The 22,384-nt window shown below is 42.9% G+C and overlaps 1 protein-coding gene and 1 long non-coding RNA gene across 2 annotated transcripts; one reads left to right on the forward strand and one right to left on the reverse strand.

Annotated features, from left to right (window-relative positions):
- Positions 1–9,817: 9,817 nt before the first annotated feature.
- On the forward strand, positions 9,818–21,649 carry LOC103696151 (uncharacterized protein OsI_027940-like). The gene is made up of 6 exons (XM_008777685.4): positions 9,818–10,019; positions 14,123–14,309; positions 14,422–14,572; positions 15,740–15,777; positions 15,865–15,925; positions 21,267–21,649. Exons 1-6 carry the CDS (start codon positions 10,015–10,017, stop codon positions 21,368–21,370), a joined length of 546 nt encoding a protein of 181 aa, XP_008775907.2. The 5' UTR covers positions 9,818–10,014; the 3' UTR covers positions 21,371–21,649.
- Positions 16,332–21,260, reverse strand: LOC120110547. The gene is made up of 2 exons (XR_005511658.1): positions 17,233–21,260; positions 16,332–16,899 (listed from the first exon to the last, which is right to left on the reverse strand). It is a non-coding gene; the product is annotated as an uncharacterized LOC120110547 (long non-coding RNA).
- Positions 21,650–22,384: the final 735 nt, after the last annotated feature.

Below are 22,384 nucleotides of genomic sequence, written 5' to 3' on the forward strand. Positions count from 1 at the left end.
TCAGCCAACTAGCCGTTTCATCTGGGATCAACAAGGAGGGTCTTCCCGGCGGAGCTCCGCTCTAGGCGTTTCATCCGGGATCACATCTCCCCTCCTTGAAGTTCAGCCTCCCGATCGAGCTCTGCACCAGACGCTCAGTCCGGGACCGTGCCTCCATATGCTCTTCCCCCTCGTATTCCTTCTCTTTCCTACCACTGGGGAGGATGGGAATATCCTTTGGAGGCGGCGTTCCCCTGGGGGCAGCGGGAGCTTCTTCTGCGGCGGCTCCTCGTCTTTTTGGTGAGGTGCTGGATGGCGCCTCCGGTTAGAAGCACCCACTTCCGGTGGGATTGCAGCTGCTTTGGATTGAGGGTTTGGGATCCTCGGTCCTCAGCTCCACGGATTCTCCACCTCTTCTTTGCTTTCTTTACTCCCTAATTCCCCTCTGGGAATTCCTTGTAATCACACGAGCACGCCATTGTAACCAGAAATTATTGAAATGAAAAGTGTTGCACCTTTTCAAATTGTCTTTCTGGCCTTGTTGTTCTACTGGTAATACATCCGCAGGTTAGCGGAATTCCAGCCCCTTGGAATTTCTCGGCCATCTAGGGCTTCCAACTGGTAGGAGCCAGGTCGGTTTATCCAACGAACCTTATACGGGCCTTCCCAATTCGGCGCTAGCTTCCCACCTTCCGTAGGTTGAGATGCCTTAGCTCGCCTCAGCACCAAATCTCCAATTCTGAAAAGCTTCGGTCGGACTTTGGAGTTGTAATATCGGGCCACCCTCCGCTGATACATTGCCATCCGAACCTGCGCCATTTCTCTTGCTTCTTCCAAGAGATCCAGGTTCCCTCGGAGTTGCTCCGAGTTGGCCTCGGGTCGGTGTGCGGCTACCCGAGGTGAGGAAAGTCCGAGCTCTACGGGGACAACGGCTTCCGTGCCATAGGTTAGGCTGAAAGGCGTCTCTCCGGTAGGAGTCCGATGCGTAGTCCGATACGCCCAAAGGACATTCTCGAGTTCCTCGACCCAAGCTTGCCCCGTCCGTCCGATCCGCGCTTTGATACCTTGGAGGATTGTCCGATTTGTGACCTCGGCCTCGCCGTTGGTTTGGGGATGCGACACGGACGTGAACCGATGTTCGATCCCGAACTCCTCGCAGAAGTCTCGGAAATGCTTGTTATCAAACTGTCGACCGTTATCCGAGATGAGGACCCGAGGTACCCCAAATCGGACAATGATGTTCTTCTTTACGAACTTCCGGACTTGCGCCTCCGTGATGGTGGCCAGTGGCTCTGCCTCCACCCACTTGGTGAAGTAGTCGATGGCGACAATCAAAAATTTCCGCTGGGCCGAAGCGATGGGGAATGGTCCGAGGATATCCATTCCCCACTGTGCAAAGGGCCAGGGGGCGGTGATTGGCGCCAAGGGAACAGAGGGGACTCTCTGGATGTTGGCGTGGCGCTGGCAGGCGTCGCATTTCCGTACGTGATCCTTTGAGTCTTCCAATAAGGTCGGCCAATAGTAGCCTTGCCTCATGATCTTATGTGCCAGGGACCTAGCCCCCAGGTGCGATCCGCAGATGCCTTCGTGGACTTCGCTGAGGGCGTAAGCCGCTTCCGAAGGGCGGAGGCACCTTAAGAGGGGGGCGGTGAACGAGGTCCGATACAGCCTCCCTTCGTAGAGTACGTAGTGGGCGGACTTCATAACAAGTCGCCGAGCTTGATCTTCATCTTCGGGGAGGATCCCTTCGGCGAGGTAAGCTACAAGCGGGTCCATCCAAGATGGTTCCGGATCAATTGCCATTACCGCTTCAGCCTCGCCGATGCTCGGGGCATCTAGGGTCTCCAGGTATATCGCCCTTGACAAGTTGTGTGCCTCAGCGCCCACCAAGCGGGACAACCTGTCGGCCCTAGCATTTTCGCTCCTTGGGACCTGCTGAATGTCAATACTGCCGAGGTCGGGAATGAGTGCTTGCACCTTCCGGACGTAGCTCTGCATGGTCGGGCTCCGTGCCTCGAACTCCCCTCGAACCTGCCCGACCACCAGCTGGGAGTCGGTGAAGACCTTCAGACGCCGGATGCCGAGCTCCTTGGCGAGTTTGAGTCCCGTGACTAGGGCCTCGTACTCCGCCTCATTGTTGGTCACTGGAAATCCGAACCTCAAGGCATACTCGGCTATCACTCCATCGGGATTGGTAAGGACCAGCCCAGCCCCTCCACCTTCAGGGTTCGACGACCCGTCAATGTGGAGCGTCCAGATCGGGAGATCGAGGCTGGGTGTTTCCGGCGGCCTAGGTTCCGCCTCCTGCACAGTGCACTCAGCGAGAAAGTCCGCGAGCACCTGGGCCTTGATGGCGGGCCGGGGCTGGTAGCGGATGTCGAACTCACCAAGTTCTACTGCCCACTTCACCAGCCGTCCCGCATTCTCAGGATTGCTGAGGATCTGCCGCAGTGGTTGATCGGTCAAAAGGGTGACAGAATGAGCCTGGAAATAGGGGCGAAGCCTCCTGGTCGCAGTCAGCAGCGCGAAGGCGATCTTTTCAGCCTTCGTGTACCGCGTCTCGGCATCCCGGAGGACTCGGCTGGTGTAGTACACGGGCTTCTGAAGTTTTGCCTCTTCCCGAACCAGTACTGCGCTGACTGCGGTTGGAGAGACCGCCAGGTAAAGGTAGAGCATCTCCCCCTCTTGCGGCTTGGACAGCAGGGGAGGAGACGCCATGTACTCCTTGAGCTGGTCGAACGCCACTTGACATTCAGCCGTCCAGAGGAAGTCTTTCGGGCGCTTCAAAACCTTGAAGAACGGTTGGCAGCGTTCGGCCGATTTTGCCACAAATCGTCCGAGCGCGGCGACCCTCCCAGCGAGCTCCTGAACCTCCTTCACTTTGGTTGGAGGGGACATATCTTGGATGGCCTTGATTTTGTCCGGGTTGGCCTCGATCCCCCGCTGGTTGACAATGAAGCCGAGGAACCTCCCGGCCGAAGCACCAAAGGCGCACTTCGCTGGGTTTAGCTTCATACGAAACTTCCGCAAGGTGGCGAAGGTCTCCTCCAGATCCGCAATGTGCTGATCCGCATGGCGGCTCTTTACCAGCATATCGTCCACGTACACCTCCATGTTCCGGCCGATCTGCTCCTTGAAGATTTTATTGACGAGGCGCTGGTAAGTAGCGCCAGCGTTCTTCAGACCGAAGGGCATTACCTTGTAACAGTACAGCCCCCTGTCTGTTATGAAGGCCGTTTTCTCCTCGTCCTGTGGAGCCATCATTATTTGGTTGTAGCCGGAGAAGGCGTCCATGAAAGACAGCAGCTGATATCCGGAAGTCGCGTCGACCAGTTGGTCTATTCGCGGGAGCGGAAAGCTATCCTTGGGGCACGCCTTGTTCAGGTCGGTGTAGTCGACGCACATCCTCCACTTCCCGCTCGCCTTCCGGACAAGTACGACGTTTGCCAGCCACTCGGGGTAGCTCACTTCCCTTATGAAACCTGCCTCCAAGAGTTTGTCTACCTCCTGGTCGACCACCCGGATCCGATCCGGGGCACAGTGTCTCTTCTTTTGCTTTACTGGTCGGTGGGTCGGGTCGACGTTGAGGGCGTGAGAAATGACCTCCGGGTCGATCCCAGGTACATCGGCCGCCGACCAGGCAAACACATCAGCATTGGCTCGGAGGAATTCCACTAACCGGAGCCGAGCTTCCAAGTCGAGGTTGGCACCGACCCGGACCGTGCGGTCCGGGCGGCCTTCTTTGAGGGGAACTTCGATTACGCCCTCGGCAGGCTCCCCGTGCCGCAAGGCCACTTCGTCTCTGGCGTCAAGGGACTCGACGCTTAGGGCCTCCATGGGCTTCTTCCCTTTGAGAGTTGCTAGGAAACACTGCCGTGCGGTTGGTTGGTCACCTCGGACCTCTCCAATCCCGGCCGCCGTGGGGAACCGCATGAGCAAATGGTAGGTAGAAACCACCGCGCGAAGGGCGTTCAGTCCGGGTCGTCCGAGGATAGCGTTGTAGGCCGAGGGGACACGGACGACCAAGAACCCGAGTCGCACCGTGGCTTCTGCGGGTGCAACGCCCGCAGTCACAGGCAGCTCAATGACACCTTCGGCCGAGATAGCGTCTCCAGTGAATCCTATGAGGGGGGTGGATGTTTTGTGTAACAATTGTCGGGACAAGCTCATCTTTTGGAAGGCCTCGTAATACAAAATATCAGCTGAGCTTCCACTATCCACAAGAACACGCCTTACATCATAGTTCGCCATAGTGAGAGAGATCACCATGGCGTCATCGTGGGGAGTCTGAACCCCCTTTACATCTTCATCACAAAAAGTGATTACATTTCCGACCCGCTGCCTCTTCGCGACGGCCACTCCTGATGCTCCCGCCGAGCCCCCTGCGTTCCTCACGGGCCGAGAGCAGCCCCCAGTGATGGTGTGGATCACTCCCGCAACGGGTCGATTCTGTTCCCGAGGCTCCTGAGGGGCCGGGTCGGACGGACGCGGGTCTGCCGGGGGACGTCGGTCGTTTACATATCGACCGAGACGCCCTCGGCGAATGAGAGCCTCGATCTCGTCCCGAAGCTGGAAGCAGTCTTCGGTATCGTGGCCGTGGTCTCGGTGGTACTCACAGTACGCCCGAGAAGGCCTCTTCCCAGGGATCTTCTTCATCTGCCTCGGGACCGGGAGGTCCTCCCGCCCCTTGACCTCCATGAGGATCTGGGTCCGGGGGGCCAGGAGTGGGGTGTACCGGTTGAAGCGTCGGTGCGGAGAACGAGGGCGTGTGGCGCCGTGGTTCCTTGCTGGTGACGGGCTTCTGCGCCGGCGTTGAGGCGTCGGGCTCCTCCTCTGGGGTGCCTCTTTTCGCCTTTTCTTCCCGGGCTTTAGAGGGGCCTCGGCGGCCTCCTTGTTCCGGTGGGATGCTGCCTCCTCGGCGTCTGCATACTGGTTTGCCCGAGATAACAGCTCCGGGAAGCTCCGCGGCAGGCGTTTGTCCAGGGAGAAGGTGAGTCTGCCCTTCCGGAAGCCACGCTTCAGGGCTGAGAGAGCCACTTCCTGGCTCAGGTTCCGGACCTCCAGTGTAGCCTTGTTGAAGCGGGTGAGATAATCCCGCAGGCTTTCTCCCTCGTTTTGCCGGACATCAAAGAGGGAGTCGGAGACCAGTCGCCGCCTGCTACTGACGGCGAAATGGCTGATGAAGAAGCGGGTGAACTGGTCGAAGGACTGGATGGAGTTAGCCTCCAGGCCGGCGAACCATGCCCTTGCCGGGCCACGGAGGGTCGCCGGGAAGGCCTTGCAGAGGAGCGGATCCGATGCTCCATGGAGGAGCATAAGAGTCCTGAAACTCTCCACGTGGTCCTGCGGGTCCGTCGCCCCGTCGTAGGGTTCGATCGCCGGCATTTTGAACCCCGGCGGGTTCGGGGTCCGCAGGATCCTCGAGGCAAGCGCCGGCTGGGAGGAGATCTCCAAGTCAGCGAAGGGATCTTTGGAGTGGCCCTTCAGGACCTGGAGTTGTCTGTGGAGATCGTCCACCCGCCGGTCCAGGGAGCGCGACCGGTGGGTGGGGGACAAGGAGCGGCGCGAGGGGGACCGACTGGAGTGCGGGCCCCTCGAGGACTGGGGTGTCTGAGAACGCGCCCGGGTCCGCCTCTCGTACCCCGCACAGCTCCGATGAGAAGGTCCTGGCAGAATGGACCGCACTCGAGAATCCTCCTCGCGCCGGCGCTCCTCTCCATGGGAGAGGAAGGAGCGCGGGTTGTGAGGAAGAGGCGAGTGCTCGGGGGGCAGCGGCTCCTGAGCCCGTTGCGGCACCCGAGAGATCACACCCTGCAGATTCTGCACTGCCTCCGCGAGGGTGCGAACCTGCTGGGCTAGCTGGTCGAACTGAGCAGCTTCGACCGTCTGAATGGGAGAAGGGGCGGTGGAGTGCTGCTGAGAGTGCGTTGGGGACGCAGCAGCCTCTCGGCCGGAGGCGCGAGAGGCTCCGCGACCGGAAGCATTGGAAGCTCCACGACCACCTCGCCGTGCCATTACGATCGTTCTAAGATTCGGCCCTCCTTCTAGCGCCAACTGTTGCTGGTGGTCCAAACCGAGAACGATTGGCACTGCGGTGTGAACGGGGTTCCGTCTGAGTTGTCTTGGTTGGTGTTGGTTGCGCTCCACCTTCCGCCAAGAAACCTGCAAACAAGCCTTGCACCACCACCAGGGTGGTGATGGCCCTCCGACGGTCAAGTCAGAGGAGATTGGAGGAGGAGGAGAGGTGATAATCGCAAGTAAGAGAGTGCTCTGGGAGATATTGCTCACCTCCCCCCTTTCTCCCCCCAGCCGCATATATACCTGGCTGGGGGGTCTCTCAGGGGGGTTCGTTATCGTGGGGCACGATGGTGTGGCCACTGACATGGCCGTTACAGGGCGTCGTGGAGCAGCACCGGGTACGGCCACGTCAGGGCATAGTGGGGCTCCGCTTTGTACGGCTGATGCAGGAGATCGTGGAGCAGCATCGGATACAGCCGTTGCAGGGAGTAGTGGAGCAGGAGGCCGCGGCGTGCCTCTGGGGAATAGCCTGTCGTTATCAAGAGATCTCCGACTCGGGGTCGGAGCGCTGGATCAAAGGGCAGCCGACTCGGGGTCGGGCTGCGGAGCCGAGGATATCCGACTCGGGGTCGGATTGCTGGATCAAAGGGCAGCCGACTCGGGGTCGGGCTGCGGAGCCGAGGACGTCCGACTCGGGGTCGGATTGCTGGATCAAAGGGCAGCCGACTCGGGGTCGGGCTGCGGAGCCGAGGACGTCCGACTCGGGGTCGGAGCGCTGGATCAAAGGGCAGCCGTAGTCTTCCTGGGCGCGCGTGCCGGTCACGTGGGGCATGGCGGCTTAGTTCCCCCGTAACAGAATCTTTATAGCTTTAGCGGCAGCAAGCAAAGAAGCGGAATGGCTAAGAAATTTGTTGTTAGATATAAAGTTGTGGCCACAACCGACGCCAGCGATTTCTTTGCATTGTGATAGTGAAGCAACGATGTCTAGAGCTTTTAGCAAGATTTATAACGGCAAGTCTAGACACATTAGTTTAAAACACGAGTATATAAGGCAAATTATATCTGAGGGGATCATAACAGTTGTCTATATAAGATCCAGTAATAATTTGGCTGACCCATTAACTAAAGGACTCTCGAGAGATATGATTTGAAAAACTGCCATAGGTATGGGTCTAAAGTCATTTTAAACTTTTGTCACCAGTAATGGAAACCCAATCTTTTCTATTCTTTGTAAATATTAAAGGTTTAAAGGGTAATAACAAATTTCTAATTAGTGACGGTTTCAAGTATTAGAGGCTAATACTTATTAAAGGAGGGTAGGTATAGATATTGCCTTTAATGAAGTTTGTTTGTTCGGTTTGAACATGGGAGCCATGTACTAAGGCTCAAAGAAACTTCACTTATATGAACATAGAAGTGGTGCCGCTTCTAACAAAAAATTGGATCTTATTTTTTTGTACATGTTTATGAATCCAGGATGTAGCACAAGGCCATATACGGTGCTAAATCTTACGGTATACTTTAGAATTAAAAACAAGGGTAGAGTTTGTGTGTGTGGTACTTCCAGCTTTGATAATAAGGAATCACGGTTTAAAACTTAAGTTACTATTGATTTCGTCGAAGTTTTGAAGTGCTTACACTAAGAGGAGGTTTAATTCGAAGGAAACTTGCTCGATGCATTCACTCGAATAATTAGCATTACAAACTAAGTAGGGGATTGTTGGAAGTCTCCTTCCTTTAATAGTTTGTAATGTTGACAGGGGTTTTGTCCCACATTGTTCGTGTAGAGTTTTTTGGATAGCTTTATAAGCATTCATATCCTGCACATGTTAAAGTAACTTTTTGGTGGGAAGTTGTGGAGGAAAAGCCAATATCATATTATCAAAGATTGGCACTTGGACACGTGGCACGTGCACGTGTAAAATAAAATTCATATTGGCAGTTTTTATTTGTTTTGCACAAAATAACTGCACTAGCAGTTATGTTTTGAACAGGCACTAGCACTTGGACACGTGGCACGTGCACGTGTAAAATAAAATTCATATTGGCAGTTTTTATTTGTTTTGCACAAAATAACTGCACTAGCAGTTATGTTTTGAACAGGCACTATTCCAAAGGTTATGTTGGTTCATAGTTTAATTCAGGGTTATAAATTGCCAATATCCTTCACAGATTAATACAACTTCTTCTAAAAAAATATTTCATTTCGTTGTTCTGGGGAATCCTAGTTTTGCTGGCTAGGATTCTATTTTGATTTTGTTGTATCCTGGAGCGAATTTGCTGGATCACCAACAGCAATATAGTGGGGCAAAATTCGCTTAAGGACAGAGTTAATTCACGCTTCAAGACCGATTTCAAATACTAGAGTTCCTCCTACTTCAATATGAAGTACTAAAGCAAGGAAACATCGAGTTGTGAGATTATTTGTTTCATTTTCAGTTATTTGGGTGTAGTGGCTATTTTATATGCAAACGACGATTACAATTATGAAAACTGATGGTGTGTCATATGACCATGTTTAGTTCTCCTTCTCATCATTTTTATTGTCAAATTATTATCCTTGAAATTTTACAATATGGAAAATCATATGTGACATTATCTCACAGTTTTTGGGTAAATATTGTTATGACATTGTTTTGGAGAATTTGTTTGGTGAGATTTCTATGGAAATATTAGGGTTTCTATGCAGTTTTTTCATGATTTCGCTTCATTCATATGGAATTTATAGTATTCAAATCAAGAAAAACATTATAGCCAAACTTTTTTTATGGTTTCATCTTTAATGGTTTATTTTCTAAGTCTCTAGTGTGTTACAAACAGAGTCAGAAAATGTTAAATATTTGATGGTTCCATCATACAGGATTATTTTTTTTAATTCACTATCAAATTGCAGAAAATTAGAATTATGGTTTGAAAGAAAATACAGCATTTTTGTTACTTTACCAACCATCAAAAGAAGCAAATACTATGAGAACACTAATCAGTAAGATCGATAAAGTCGCAATTAATGCAAAAACTTCTAGAAGCTGGTTAGCAACCTCTCATTTTGTTCTAGGATTCTTCCCATTTGTGGGGCATTTGTGGTATGTGGGATGGGTCCATGCAGTTGTTCCAGATTTTGAAAAAATAATTAATCATGATTTGAAACTTGTTCTTTCCATGACCCCTCCTAGTTGAGATTTTCTTATTTATATCTATTCTATTGTTTTTTTTCTATTTTGGCTTGACTATCTCAGCCAAGCCATCATCTTTTATGAAATAAAAGGGGTCAAGCCCAAGAAATAAAAAAACAAATTTATTCAACAAACAAAAGAAGAGAGTGGCTCATAAAATTGGTCATGCCTAACAAATAAAGAAACAAATTTATTCAACAAACAAAAAGAATAAGGTCAAGTTTTTGGTGGTTGGGTTGCAATAAGGTCAAGTTCCTGTTGCCTTTCATGATGGTGGTAATATTGAGGATCACGATTAGGGTTTTATGGATTATCTCATTCTCATGATTTTATCATCTTTATTTTTTTTGGTCAATTTTTTTTATGCTGTCTCTATTGATAATTGTATATTTGAGAACAAGAAAAGAGTTACAACCAAACTTTATTATGTTTTTTTATTACCAAAACAAATTATTATGATATCAACAATTGAAGGTTTACTGCATAAAAGTTATCATCAAAAGCCGATTTGTTTTCTTCAATCTAATAAAGGTTATGGAAGATAAGGTGTATTGGTTTCGGGTTGATTCGGGTCGGTTCGGGTTTAGACTAGACTTCCTATTATTCATCGGATTCGGGATTTAAAGGGCATCATATCCATATCCATTAACCCGGAAGCCGACCCAGACGCGCGTACCTTTGCGTAAGTTTCTTCCCTCATCCCAGAACGATCAAAGCTTCGAGTCGAAGACCTAAACGCTAGCCCCTAGAGTCCGGGCGGCGGTCGTCGATCGAAGGGGAATCCGCGCTCGCAGTGGGCTGTCGCCGATCAGCGATCGCCGGTCGACGGTATCCACTCGTCAAGATGAGGTGAGTTCTTTTTCCTCCTCCTCTTCTCTTCTCTTCTAGACATTTTTTATATGTAATAAGTAATCTTGGGGAGGAGGGCGGCTTTCGGCCTGGCATTTCGTGGCTGCCGCCGACAGCTGCGGTGGTTCGTGTGGCTACAGATGAATATCTCTTTCACTGTCACTGGCGAAAGTCAGCGTCAGAGTTGGTTACTGGTTTCGTTTGAGAGTTATACCTAATTTTTGAACCCTAATGCATTAAAACTCATACTTTTAAATCTTGGACATAATTGCACCAGTAGCGTCCGCCAGGAGCCAGATTCACCTATATTTCTACGACATCCGCTGTCCACTATGATCATACCCGGATCATGTCATGCATGAACAGGCTCTGTAAGATCCCGTAGAATAGAGTAAGTGACGTGGCATGATCCAATGTTCTATCTATTCCACTTACTTCATTTTATTTTTAGCATAGAAATGCATTCATTTCCTCTGTATCGATCCCAATCTATGATGCTATCCGAGTGAAATAACGGATCTAAGGAAGAAGAGTGGCTGAGCTATTCCTGTAATAGGATCGCCTTTGGTAGAGTTATTTTGTGGAAGTGCTTGTGTGGGCCAATCCACTTTGACTCGTTTTTATAGTTTACACACTTTTGTATTGCCTCTTCTTACTGCCGTATTTATGTTACTGCGCTTTTCAATGATACATAAGCAAGGTATTTCGGGTCCTTTATAGAGAAGACAGATCATGGATATTTGTAATTGATCATATATCATACAATATGACTAGTTAAAAGGTGACATGAAACCGTAACACATGGCACGTGACTTTAAAGATTGAATGATGACTTTAACAAGTGGGTTATTGCTTATTCTAGAAAATGACCCTATATGAATCTGCGCATAGCAGGAACCGGAAAATTTTTATATTGCCTGGCTATTCGTGGATTTTTCATAGAGCGTCTTCTTTGTACATAGACCTGTCTAGTGTTTTAAAGGAAAGGGCATTGTATCCTATTCTTACAACTTTTCTTTCCTTCTATGTAGCCTCTCTTTTCTCTCTCTCTTCTTTTTTCTTTTTTGAGTGCGCATGTGTTCAGGGCGGGGTGGGGGGTTCAGATTTCTCTGTCATTTCATTGTTCTAGGTCTGAGATGCTTGACAATCAAGTTCTTCTAGAACCAATAAGGGAAGCTAGAATACCTTAGGCAATGCTCAAGGTTAGGCGAACTTGGGAAGTCTATAAAATAACTTTGGGCTTTGGTGCTTTAGAGGTAAGAAGATGTCATCGTGCTTGGATCCCCCCTCTCTCTCTCATGTGCACAGACATAAACAAAGATCAGTTACTATAATCTTGGAATCATTCCTGGTCTTGGAGCAATCCATGGACTCGTGCCTCTGCTCATGTTTTTGTTCCATGAGACACTTGGAGTGGCGAACATCATAATTTGTCGGTCTTTAATACTCATTTGTTTCTGCTCCATCTTCTGCTTCTATTTTTGCTCATGGCTTTTAAGCTATCTATGCAAATCTTACTTTTCTGTGCTCCTTGTGACACATCTTTTACATCTATTTTTGCTCTTCTACTTTTCTCTCTCCTATTTCTTCATCTTTCTCTCATATTATCTTCTATATGTTTCCTTTTATCTAAATTAAAGATCTTTCCTCCCGAACATCATCCATAAACTTCTAAATTTTGTACAAACCCTCACCAGATTTTTATGTATTCTGACATCAATATAGTTACAATGTTACAACTTGTTTATAAAATTATAACATGGTCAACCTAAGGTCAATATAATTAGATATTCTATATAGGAAAGTTTTGTTATATGTAACGCCATATCAAATTTCTGCACAGGGTTGGTTAATGATGAGTCTCTCGTTTGCCCGATGTTTTTTCTTACAAAACAAATTTTTTGATTTCCAGTGTCCATTTTGATAAAATGTTCTAAGTAAACAATCTTCTATAAGAACTAATTAGTTATATTTCTATTATTAGATTGGTTTAAAATCATGTTTCAGTAAATTCCAGTAAGAAAGAATAAATGTCAGCTTGAAATCATGACTCATTTCGCTCAAAGTCTCTTCTTCAGGCTCAATTTTTTCTTTTGATGGAGAAATCTAGTTTTCCAGCACAAAAAGGGAAATAAGTACCTTCTTGCTGCCATTATTGTGAATACCTGTACCGAATGCACTCTATTTCTGAATGAAAGAGCTGCATACAGACATTTGATTAAGTGTTCATTTTTTGTGACTTCATTTCCCTACTATGAGGACCAACTTGAGTAGGGTTGGAAGTGGGTCAGGTCGGGCTATACCCTATTCGAACCTAGCCTGATTTTTTTTGGGGCTTCGCGCCAAGCTTAGGCCTAAAATTTTTTGGATAATCCCAGCCTAAACCCAGCCCAAATCCGATTGGGATGGCCCAAATTATCCGTTTGGACCAAAAATAGGTCCGGCTCGAAAACGATTGAAGTTTAATATTTGATAATATTGCTTCATAAGTAAATGAACTAGTTAAAAATTAGGCTCTCTCCTATAATACAAGTAAATGATACATGATATATTATTCTTAGCTAAATCCATTTTAATTTATCCTTTACTTCCTTATTATTCTCTCTAAATAACAGCATATAAAAACAAATTGATTAGGGCTTGAATTCAGGCTATGTTTCAGGCCTTGTTCGGGCTCGGGCTTGAGCCGGGCCGATAACATACCTGAGCCGGACCCAAAAAATAAATGGGCTTTACATTTAAGCCCAAATCCGATTTAAACTCTTTCGTGCCTAGCCTGAAGCCCGGCCCAACCCAATGGGCCTTGGGCCCCGCCGAGCCCATTTTCAACTCTAAACTTGAGCCTATCCATTGTAACTTGCCTTTGGATTTCATGAAAGACTTAATTACAAGCCTTGTATCTGGAACTTTTTTGAATGAATTGGATGGATCTCATACAAGAGAACCTGTTAAATTTGCCAGATGACATTAAATTTCATAAATTAAAAAAAAGGATGAATGTAGAATCAGATAAAGTATACAAAACATCTCATTACATGAAAGAACTCAGGAAAGTTGTGGAGTAGATGGTCAAATTTTGCAAATAACCATGAATGTTGGAAAATGTTAGGTTGCAATAAAAGTGTGTTTATATATTGTGTTGGTAGTAACTCAAAAGCCATATTTGGTGAAAAGTACCAAAACTTATCAGAGAAATTCAGAATAGGTTGGTAAATTGTCTCGTTAGACATGCTTTTTACTAGGGAGTTAGGTGCATGGATTGGTTAACTGATATGGGTAACTAGAACCTTAAAAAGTTTCGCTTAACACTTGCAGATTGATTGGTGCAAAAATCCTATAGGAGATGCATTTATAGGGAGTTTCCCACCTGTTGCCATGTTTTTTTTATTCAAACTAAAATGTCATTGCACCACATGAGACCAGTTTATTGCTGCCTAAGAAAAGTGGAATTCAGGTGAATGGTTGTAATTGCGTACATATAGGGGTGGCAGTTATTGACTCACAAGCCTGACAAAAACTGGCATGAAGTTAGCAGGTGTGGGTTTGGCATGATTGGGTTCACATCATAAACCAGTTAACATGACTAACCTGTTTATTGGATAGGTTGGCTTCGGGTTTTATCGATTTGGCACACTTGACCTGGATTCAGTTGACACAATTACAATCTCAACCTGAAACAGGTTCATTATAAACCTATGTAACTCTGTATGGGTATAATTATTTGTTAGAATTATGTTTTAAACAATTGTATAAAGCTTTTAATTGGATGTGAAGTTATTAGCTTAGCATTGGTTAATAGATTGACCAAGTAATTATTGGGCTAATTGTGTCAGTATGGGTTTAAGCATGTCAAAAGTAATAGGCCAACCATGTCATCTCCGGCCTGACCTGTTTATTAAACAGTTACACAGGTCAGGTTGGAACTATTGGCCTGTTTAACTGTATTGAGTTTGGATTGATAGTTTCCTTAGATTACCTATGTCTTGACCGACCCAACTCAATCAATTGCACTCTATGAAAAATATATTAGACTCAATAAACAGAGCATTTTGTTTCCATCTTTTTGTCTTTGTGTGAAAAGTTGTACACTCCTTTTTCCTTAGTCGTCATCCTGAAGTGAAGTGGGCACAAAGGGTCGACAAGGTTTACATCACTATACAGTTGCCTGATGCAAAAGATGCGAAGGTTAATCTGGAACCTGACGGCATTTTCACTTTTTCTGCAACTGCTGGAGCTGAAAAAAACTTGTATGAGTTGAAAATGGACCTTTATGATAAAGTAAATGTAGAGGTAAGTTTTGTTCTTAAGCATTGTGGAGCAAAAACATCTTGTTTGAATGTTTGGAACTTATCCTCCATCATTCCTTTTTTTTTTTCCTTACACCTATATTGTTAATTATCAGGGAAGCAAAATTAACACAGGTGTGCGTTCTATCTTCTGCGTGGTAGAAAAAGTGGAGAAAGGATGGTGGAAGAAGCTATTACGTGGTGATGAGAAAACTCCTCACTATGTGAAAGTAGATTGGGATAAGTGGGTGGATGAAGATGATGATGGTATGTGTGCTTCTCCTTTATGTTTCAACTTATTAAAATTCTAGTTAAATATATGATGCTCAAGAAACAGCAGTCAGATGAGGAATACCAACAGGTATGTTAAAGTGTAGTAATGGCACTTTAACAAATCAAAGGAAGATAATTTGATGTGGATATCTACTAAATCTTTTTTTTGGTGAATTATATCCCAAGCATATTTAGAAGCAGCTTCAGCCAAATCTGAATTATTAACTTTTGGCTGAAAAGGTTAATATTAACCAGTAATAAACTTTTGGCTGAAAAGAAAAACAATCATGTATTATATCTATTGTTTAAACAGGCTTATACAAGACTGTCTCATGTGACACCTCAAGTACAAGGTCTCTGGATGTCTTAGAGTGTCATTTCTGAGGCTATACTAGATGCATATGCATCAAATGAGAGATATGTGAGGCACACTGCCTCATGATATTCCTGATGTGGGATACCATTAGGGTATTGATCATTTTCAACTGAAAGTAGAAGAGAAGGATGGCTGCCATAGCTTATATATTTTTTGAAGTGTGCAAATTCAAGTGCCAAGTTATGATTTGTAGAAAATAATCCCTGCAGTTTTGACTTTACATAAATTTAATTATGGTATTGTATTGAAGTAAGCCATATTTTGCTGTTTTGTTCAAAACTTGTGTATATTTGGAGTATACAGTCTTTACCAATTTTAAGTTAGGTAACTAATGCCAAGTGCAACCGTTATATCCTTTGTTATTTCGCATCTATTTTTCACTCCAAATAATTATCTTGCATAATGGAAACATATGGAGCATATGCTGTATATACTGAGGCTAACAAGTCGCCTTACTAAGACTCTAAAGTTCTAAACACCTCACATTTCACCCCTTTTTATCACTGTTTATGTTTAGAAGATTCTAAGCGCCTTTCTAATTTTCCATATTAAGATAAGGTTGTATGCAAATTTGTAAAATAGAAATCAATAACTGTGCTATATTAATCTCACTGTAACTCGTGTAAATGCAACTGAAAATTTTTAATGATTAAAATAAGTGGATCATTTTGATGTCAAATACATATATTTACACATAGAGAGTGTAGCCATTATGGCTCAATCCCCATAAAATGTGATCTTATGATTATGGAATTCCTGGTTACAAACTTTTACTTCTTTTTTAGGTCCTGGTGAATTGGACCTGGGAGGGATGGATTTCTCGGTAATGAATATTTTGAAATAAAATTCCATCGTTTATTGGCATATAGGCATAAATTTCTTATCTTGCATATATATCTCTCTTGCACAGAATTTTGGTGGTATGGGGGGTGATGGTATGGATGATGACCTTGATGACAGCGATGATGAAGGTAAGAACCTTGAAATTTCACCTGTTTTTTTTAATATTATACTTCAATATGTATTTACATTGAATTGCAAATTAAATCATTTGCATATATATGAAGTTTGTTTTTTATTGAAAGAAACAAGGGAAATAAAACTGAAAACAAATGAAGAAGAGAATGGCTGTTATTAGGTGGGTGGGCCTTCCAAGTTTGATTTTCTTATCTTAACTGTTCTCATAAAGGAGTACATATTTCACATAATTGATTTCTTAACATCCAAGCCTGCATTGTTTATTATTTTACCTTGATGTTTTGATCTCCATCCTACTAAATATTTAACTTCCTAAGCCAGATGGTGATCCAATGTCATAATGAACTAGATATGATTTTATATCATATTTTTTGTAGTAAGAGAAGGGAATGAGGAGGGCTAAAGGGAAGATAGAGGCAGACTCAGAGTAAAAGGAAATTGATCAAAATATGAGAGTTTGTTAATTTTGAATTCAGTTTCACCACACTCAATCTTGCACATGGCTTCTCCCCTACATGTATGGCCCAGATTACTTGATTCATGGAAATCTGAAGCAAACCTAGAGTAGATTGATTTAAAATATTCCTAGGTTTTCTTGCCAAATACATTTCGAACTTTCTTAATCTTTACCTAACAAAATCTTGTTTCTAGTCTTTGAGCAAATATTCAGCAGCAGCAACAACTTGGGAAAATTCATAAACAAAAATGTCCAAGGCTTGAAGCTAGATTTCCAAATTGTGGTTTCAGACTCAACTTAATTTTGATAAGTATAGCTTAATTTATGGCTCTAGAAGCAGCATAGTTAGGACACCCCAAGGTTGCATAAAAGTAATCAAAACAAACGATGAAACTGGAAATAAACCCTTAGAATTGTTAGCAACCAGATCCTAATCCACATTTAAACACTGAATTCCTAGTTCCCAGTCTATCTAATCTCTCCAACCTAATATAATTAATTGCTAGCTGCCTAATATCATTAATTGCAAGCTGCCTTGTTGACAGGATATTTGCGACAAAGAAATAAATAAAGATATTTAAGATAAGTCCAATACCATACTATAATGGGAACCTACAAGTAGATCTCTAAGGAAGTTTATCACAACAAAATGGAACCTTCCGTCGCAAGAGAGTTTGTGTGCTAAGGTTTACAACTTACAATATGAGCCTGATTAGTTTGTGGGCTCATGGTAAAGTTCAAGCGATGAAACTGGAAATAAACCCTTAGAATTGCTAGCAACCAGATCCTAATTCACATTTAAACACTGAATTCTTATTTCCCAGTCTATTTAATCTCTCCAACCTAATATAATTAATTGCTAGCTGCCTTGTTGACAGGATATTTGCGACAAAGAAATAAATAAAGATATTTAAGATAAGTCCAATACCGTACTATAATGGGAACCTACAAGTAGATCTCTAAGGAAGTTTATCACAACAAAATGGAACCTTCTGTCGCAAGAGAGTTTGTGTGCTAAGGTTTACAACTTACAATATGAGCCTGATTATTTTGTGGGCTCATGGTAAAGTTCAAGCTATGCTCAAACTACTTTGACTTTTGTAAGTTGGATATAATTTATATATATTTAAAGTTGGCTGCTTTAGTTTGTGTATCCGTTGTCCATCAAGAAAAAACAATGGTTTATTCAATGATCATCTGGGGTCAATACATTCATCATGGTTTTGTCAATGTCTCAAAGTTATTTAATGGAACATTGTTTTCCTTCATTAGAGTGAGATAATTTTATTATTTGTCAGGTCATAGATTTCCATTTCTAGCAGTCTATATCATCCCACAACCAAAGGATTAGTTATTTTTTCAAGAATGTTGGCTAGCAAAACTATATACCTTAGGATCTTTGCCTTGTAACTCAAGGCTCTTATCATTCTATTTGATTTTTCCAATCAAAAGAAAGAAATTTTTCTTTGGTTTTAGCCTTGTCTCAGCTAACAATTTATGTAATCAGAAATTGATAGAAAGCCATGGATTCGGGCACCACCATGCTGGTTCGTGCTGGCCAGCACCAACCTTGTTGAGCCATTACCAGCACACGGTCTGGGTTGTTGGCATGACATATATATATGCGTGTGTGTGTGTGTGTGTGTGTGTGTGTGTGTAACTGAAAAATGGTTTTTAAGGTTTTCCCCTTTCAACACATCTTAGAATGGCACGGGTACAGACACTAATACCTGAATCCTTGTGTGAAGCAGAGACTTTGTGACCTTTTGTATCCATGAAGTATAATGGTATGTTGCAATCTAATTGAGTAACGTTTGAGGTTCCATGTGTAGTTAACCAAACTAGAGCATGAGGAAAAGATTTTCTTCTAGAGCTCTCTAGGAGTTTGTACTGGAACTGCTTCACAGCATATTTTCTAAAGGCGATGGTGCCATCATCACTTCTTAGCTCGAAATAGAGTAGTGTCATCAAAAGAAAAGCTAGACTTCTTTCCAAGTGTTCTGAATCCCTCGAGCGAGCCTCTTAAATTTGCAGCCATGAAATATGAAGCTTTGAGAAGAAACATTACTTCTCTTTGGTTCAGCCTAAATTCTTGGATGGAATGCTCCATGATCAACCACCATTCTTCATATATTTCCAGCCACCCAAGTATTAGGATAGGATATAACTGACATAAATGATTTTAGAAGGAAACTGAATCAAGAGAGAAGTACGGAGTCAACTGGGATCCATTAAGAGATGTGCAAGTGTACTGGCTGTCTTTCAAAGCAAATGAAAGAAGAGAATTAAGAGAAATCAATCAAAACCCTTTGTCATTGTGATATTCACTCCCATTCCTAAGCCCTAAGCTAAAGAACAGGCAAAGAAAGAGAGAGTAATCCCTTCATATCGGCTGTGCACCTCAAATCTTCAGCCATATATGGAAAAGTCCGATTCCTTAGGACTTGGTGGATCATATCAAATCTAGATCTGAAACCCATGGACTCTTTTCACTTGTAAATAAGAGAGGAAGCTAGCCTTTAATTGAGTTCAGACACTACTATGATACTGCTATGCCATCTTTGACCTTGACCATGAGATGTCAAGACCTTGACACTTGCCAACCACAAGGACATGCTCCGTCATTGTACAGATGATACATGACTTAGTTGCTGATATTGTTCCAAGGCCTACATGAAGGAAGGACCCATCATTGTAGGCCCTCTCTTGGGTGATATCTTGGCAGCAAATAGAAGCAAGGAGCATCTCTTGCTGGTCCCAGAGGAAGAGGGTGGTGATGGGTGAGTACTTTCATCCTCTCTCTTTTTTTTCCAATCTATACTCTCTCATTATTGACACCATCCACTATCTCATTCTCCTTGAATACTATTAAATTTACAGTATTATATTATGAAGAAGAGTGTGGAGAAGGTTCCATGGTATCTCTTTCTCTTTTTCCCTTGCTATCCTGTAAAAAAGTTTATAATAGAAAAATGGAAGAAGAGGAAACACTGACATTAATTTAAAGACCCATTCACGCTGATACGGTCCATGCTGCTGCACCACTTGATAGCCTCTAGTATTTTTAGGATTTCTTATTCTTTGTGATTTATGCAGCAACAGTGTCTGATCTCTCAAGGCCATCATTAACAATGTTTTATCACCTTAGTATTCAGGATTATAGCAACTGGCTGTTATAATCTCCAAACAAACTTTAATTATTCGGATCTTTGCAATAGCAGCCAGCCAATCATTACCATCTTTACAATGATTTGATTCATGATCATAGTGCATGCTCAAATGAACATCCTAACTCATGTTAGCATAGCAATCTCAATATCCAAGGCAATTTTTCAATGACAGCACAAGGTGCCTCAATTTTTTTTGCATCTTCAATTTTTGTGCTGATCATCTATGTCCAGCATCAAGCATGCTGATCAACACCTCAATCATCATGATTGTACAAAACACTATGTTGTTCAAAGCTCGTGTTCTCTGAAATCTCCATGCATGGAGATTTGAGTACTTGGGCCTTTTTCTCCATCTTTACTCCAAACTTGATTATTGAGCAGTTTCCTTCAGGCCCACATCTCTATTCCAAGCTTAGTGTACTAGGTACATGCAAGACTCTCCCACCTCATCTTTATACTTATATCTGGCATTTGCCTATGGATCTGCTCTTATCGCACAGTCACCTATGGGTATGCCTGTCTTTATTTCATGGAGGGTGGGATACTCTTCTGAGATTTAACCATGTCACTCAAGTATTATACACAGTTCAAAGACACCTTCAATTCTGTAAGGTGGTTCAGAGGTAACTTAAAAGGTCTACATATCACAGCTTGGAGACATCTCAAGCTCTCATAAGATTGTTCAGAGACACCTCATAGTTCTCCTCAAATCTTTGTTATACAGTTCGGAGATACCTGAAGTCTTCATCTGACAGTCTGAAGGACATGGGGATCCAGCAATCCGGATATGGAATCAGTTTGAAGTATCAGCCCTACAAGTACCTTTATTTTATTAAGGGGAAGGGACTTGGCATATTTTATCTCTTCTGCTTCATGTACAGGGTTTGTAAAACACATTTCATAGTGCATATAGTTTTGCATTTCATTGCTCAACTTACACATGCATGCACATTTCACAAGTAATTTAGTTTATCAAGGTGGATTAGAGGACACTTAACAACTTAGAAGTATTCCTCATTAGAGGATGCAATCAACTGTTGTTTCATCGAGACTGCATGAAATGGATTGCCTGCATCTTAGGGGGAAAAGAACCTATTGAGGATTCAAAATTTTTATCCACACATCTTGTCCTTCTACATTTGACACGATTCTATGTTTATCTGCATAATGCTTGTTTGCTGATCTTTCCTTTCTATTATGTAGATTATTCTGCATGCTTTTTTCATTGATTAAGCTATTACCTTTTTGCACAGAATAATATGCTTCAAGTGGAAATACAAATTACGCTTGCATTATACAAAGCTGATATATATCATTCCTAGTGAGAAATTGGAACCGGGGAGCTGATTGCAGATAGTGATTTCTTTATCTTTGATTTAAAAAAGGAAAAGTTTTTTGTTCACAGATCTAAGACATTTACGCTAGAAACGTACCTTATTGTCTCATGGTTACCCATGATTAATATTAATTTAAATTATCAATTTAGGCAACTCTAATGTTTGTTAAGAAACTCTGATGGTCAGCCTGCAGATAACTAACAAAACAAGCTTTTGCTGTTGTAAAGACAATTTATTTTTTAAGCATAAGCTCCTGTGCTCCAGTAGTGGGGGTGATGATCCCCAGTGCAATTGTTGCAGTGCAGTTATACATTTTCAGTATTTTGTGAACTCTAACCTCATATTAAATTAATTACCCATCTTTTTCCAGAAGAGGAAGCAGAAAAGACTGATAATGCCAAAAAGGTTAGAGATGTGCAGCAGACTGAAGAAGCCTCTTCAGAGGCCAAAATGGAAGCAGCTCCAAGCACATGAAAGAGTCCTTCAGCCAAAAAATCACTTCCATGGTTCTAATGTGTTGCTGAACGAGGCTAGCTGATCATGGTTTGTGTTCATTACTGTATTGATTGCTTGCTTGTATCTGCTGATATTGAACTGTAGTTCGTGTGGAGTTTATCATCTATATTTATAGGCAGTGGAACCAGTTTCATTCGGCTGGCAGAATGTGTTTGAGATCAAGGTTCCATGGATGGTCTTAAAGCATACATTAGAATGTCAGTAATTATTAAACTACAGTTGGATTTTGGGTTTCTTCTTTTTGCACCTGCTGTGACACTTTTAAGTTCTTGCCATTTTCTTTTTGTCTTCTACTATTAAGAGGTTGGTATTATGGTGAAATTTATCTTTAAAGTGCAAAGCAGGATATGTTAGTGCACGTTTTTCAGGTGATATTAGAGAGAAAAGATTATTGCAGAATCCTTGTTGCTTGATGGTTTTAATGAATCCGCCAAAACACCGTTGTCACTGTGCCCTATTTGAAATCATTGTTGGTGGTAGAGCTTTTGTTGGTAGAGTTTTTTGAAAATTTAGCTTTTCATAGCAGATATATTTATTGTTTTGTAATTATGTAAAACTTTAACATCCGTTTGGGAACCAAATTAAAAAAATGCTTTCAATATTAAAAAATGACAGAAAAAAATATTTTCTAGTGCTTTCAAACTCTTTATACTAGAATTGTTGTTATAAAATATTCTTATTCTACAGATTTTTTATTTTTAATAATATAATATTGTAATGCTATAATAATATATAATATTATAATGATATAATGTTTTGTTTTTTATTATAATAATAGTAATAGTGGTAATGTATCTATTATTAGCTAATAATTATAATGTGATATTTTAATATAAAGTATTACAACTATTATTATTATATGTTAATATTTCATAGTATAATATTATTATAGTATATGAGCATCGTATTATTATTTTAAGATAATATTATAATAGTATTATATTATAATATTATTTGTATATTAATATAATA

The sequence above is a fragment of the Phoenix dactylifera genome, chromosome 4 (assembly GCF_009389715.1).
Source record: "Phoenix dactylifera cultivar Barhee BC4 chromosome 4, palm_55x_up_171113_PBpolish2nd_filt_p, whole genome shotgun sequence".
NCBI classification, from domain to species: Eukaryota; Viridiplantae; Streptophyta; class Magnoliopsida; order Arecales; family Arecaceae; genus Phoenix; species Phoenix dactylifera.

Bases quoted from the DNA above. Each gene is read 5' to 3' on its own strand.
- LOC103696151 (XM_008777685.4), top strand. The intron at 14,310-14,421 runs GTAAGTTTTGTT...GTTAATTATCAG, and splicing joins ATGATAAAGTAAATGTAGAG to GGAAGCAAAATTAACACAGG. The intron at 15,926-21,266 runs GTAAGAACCTTG...ATCTTTTTCCAG, and splicing joins TGATGACAGCGATGATGAAG to AAGAGGAAGCAGAAAAGACT.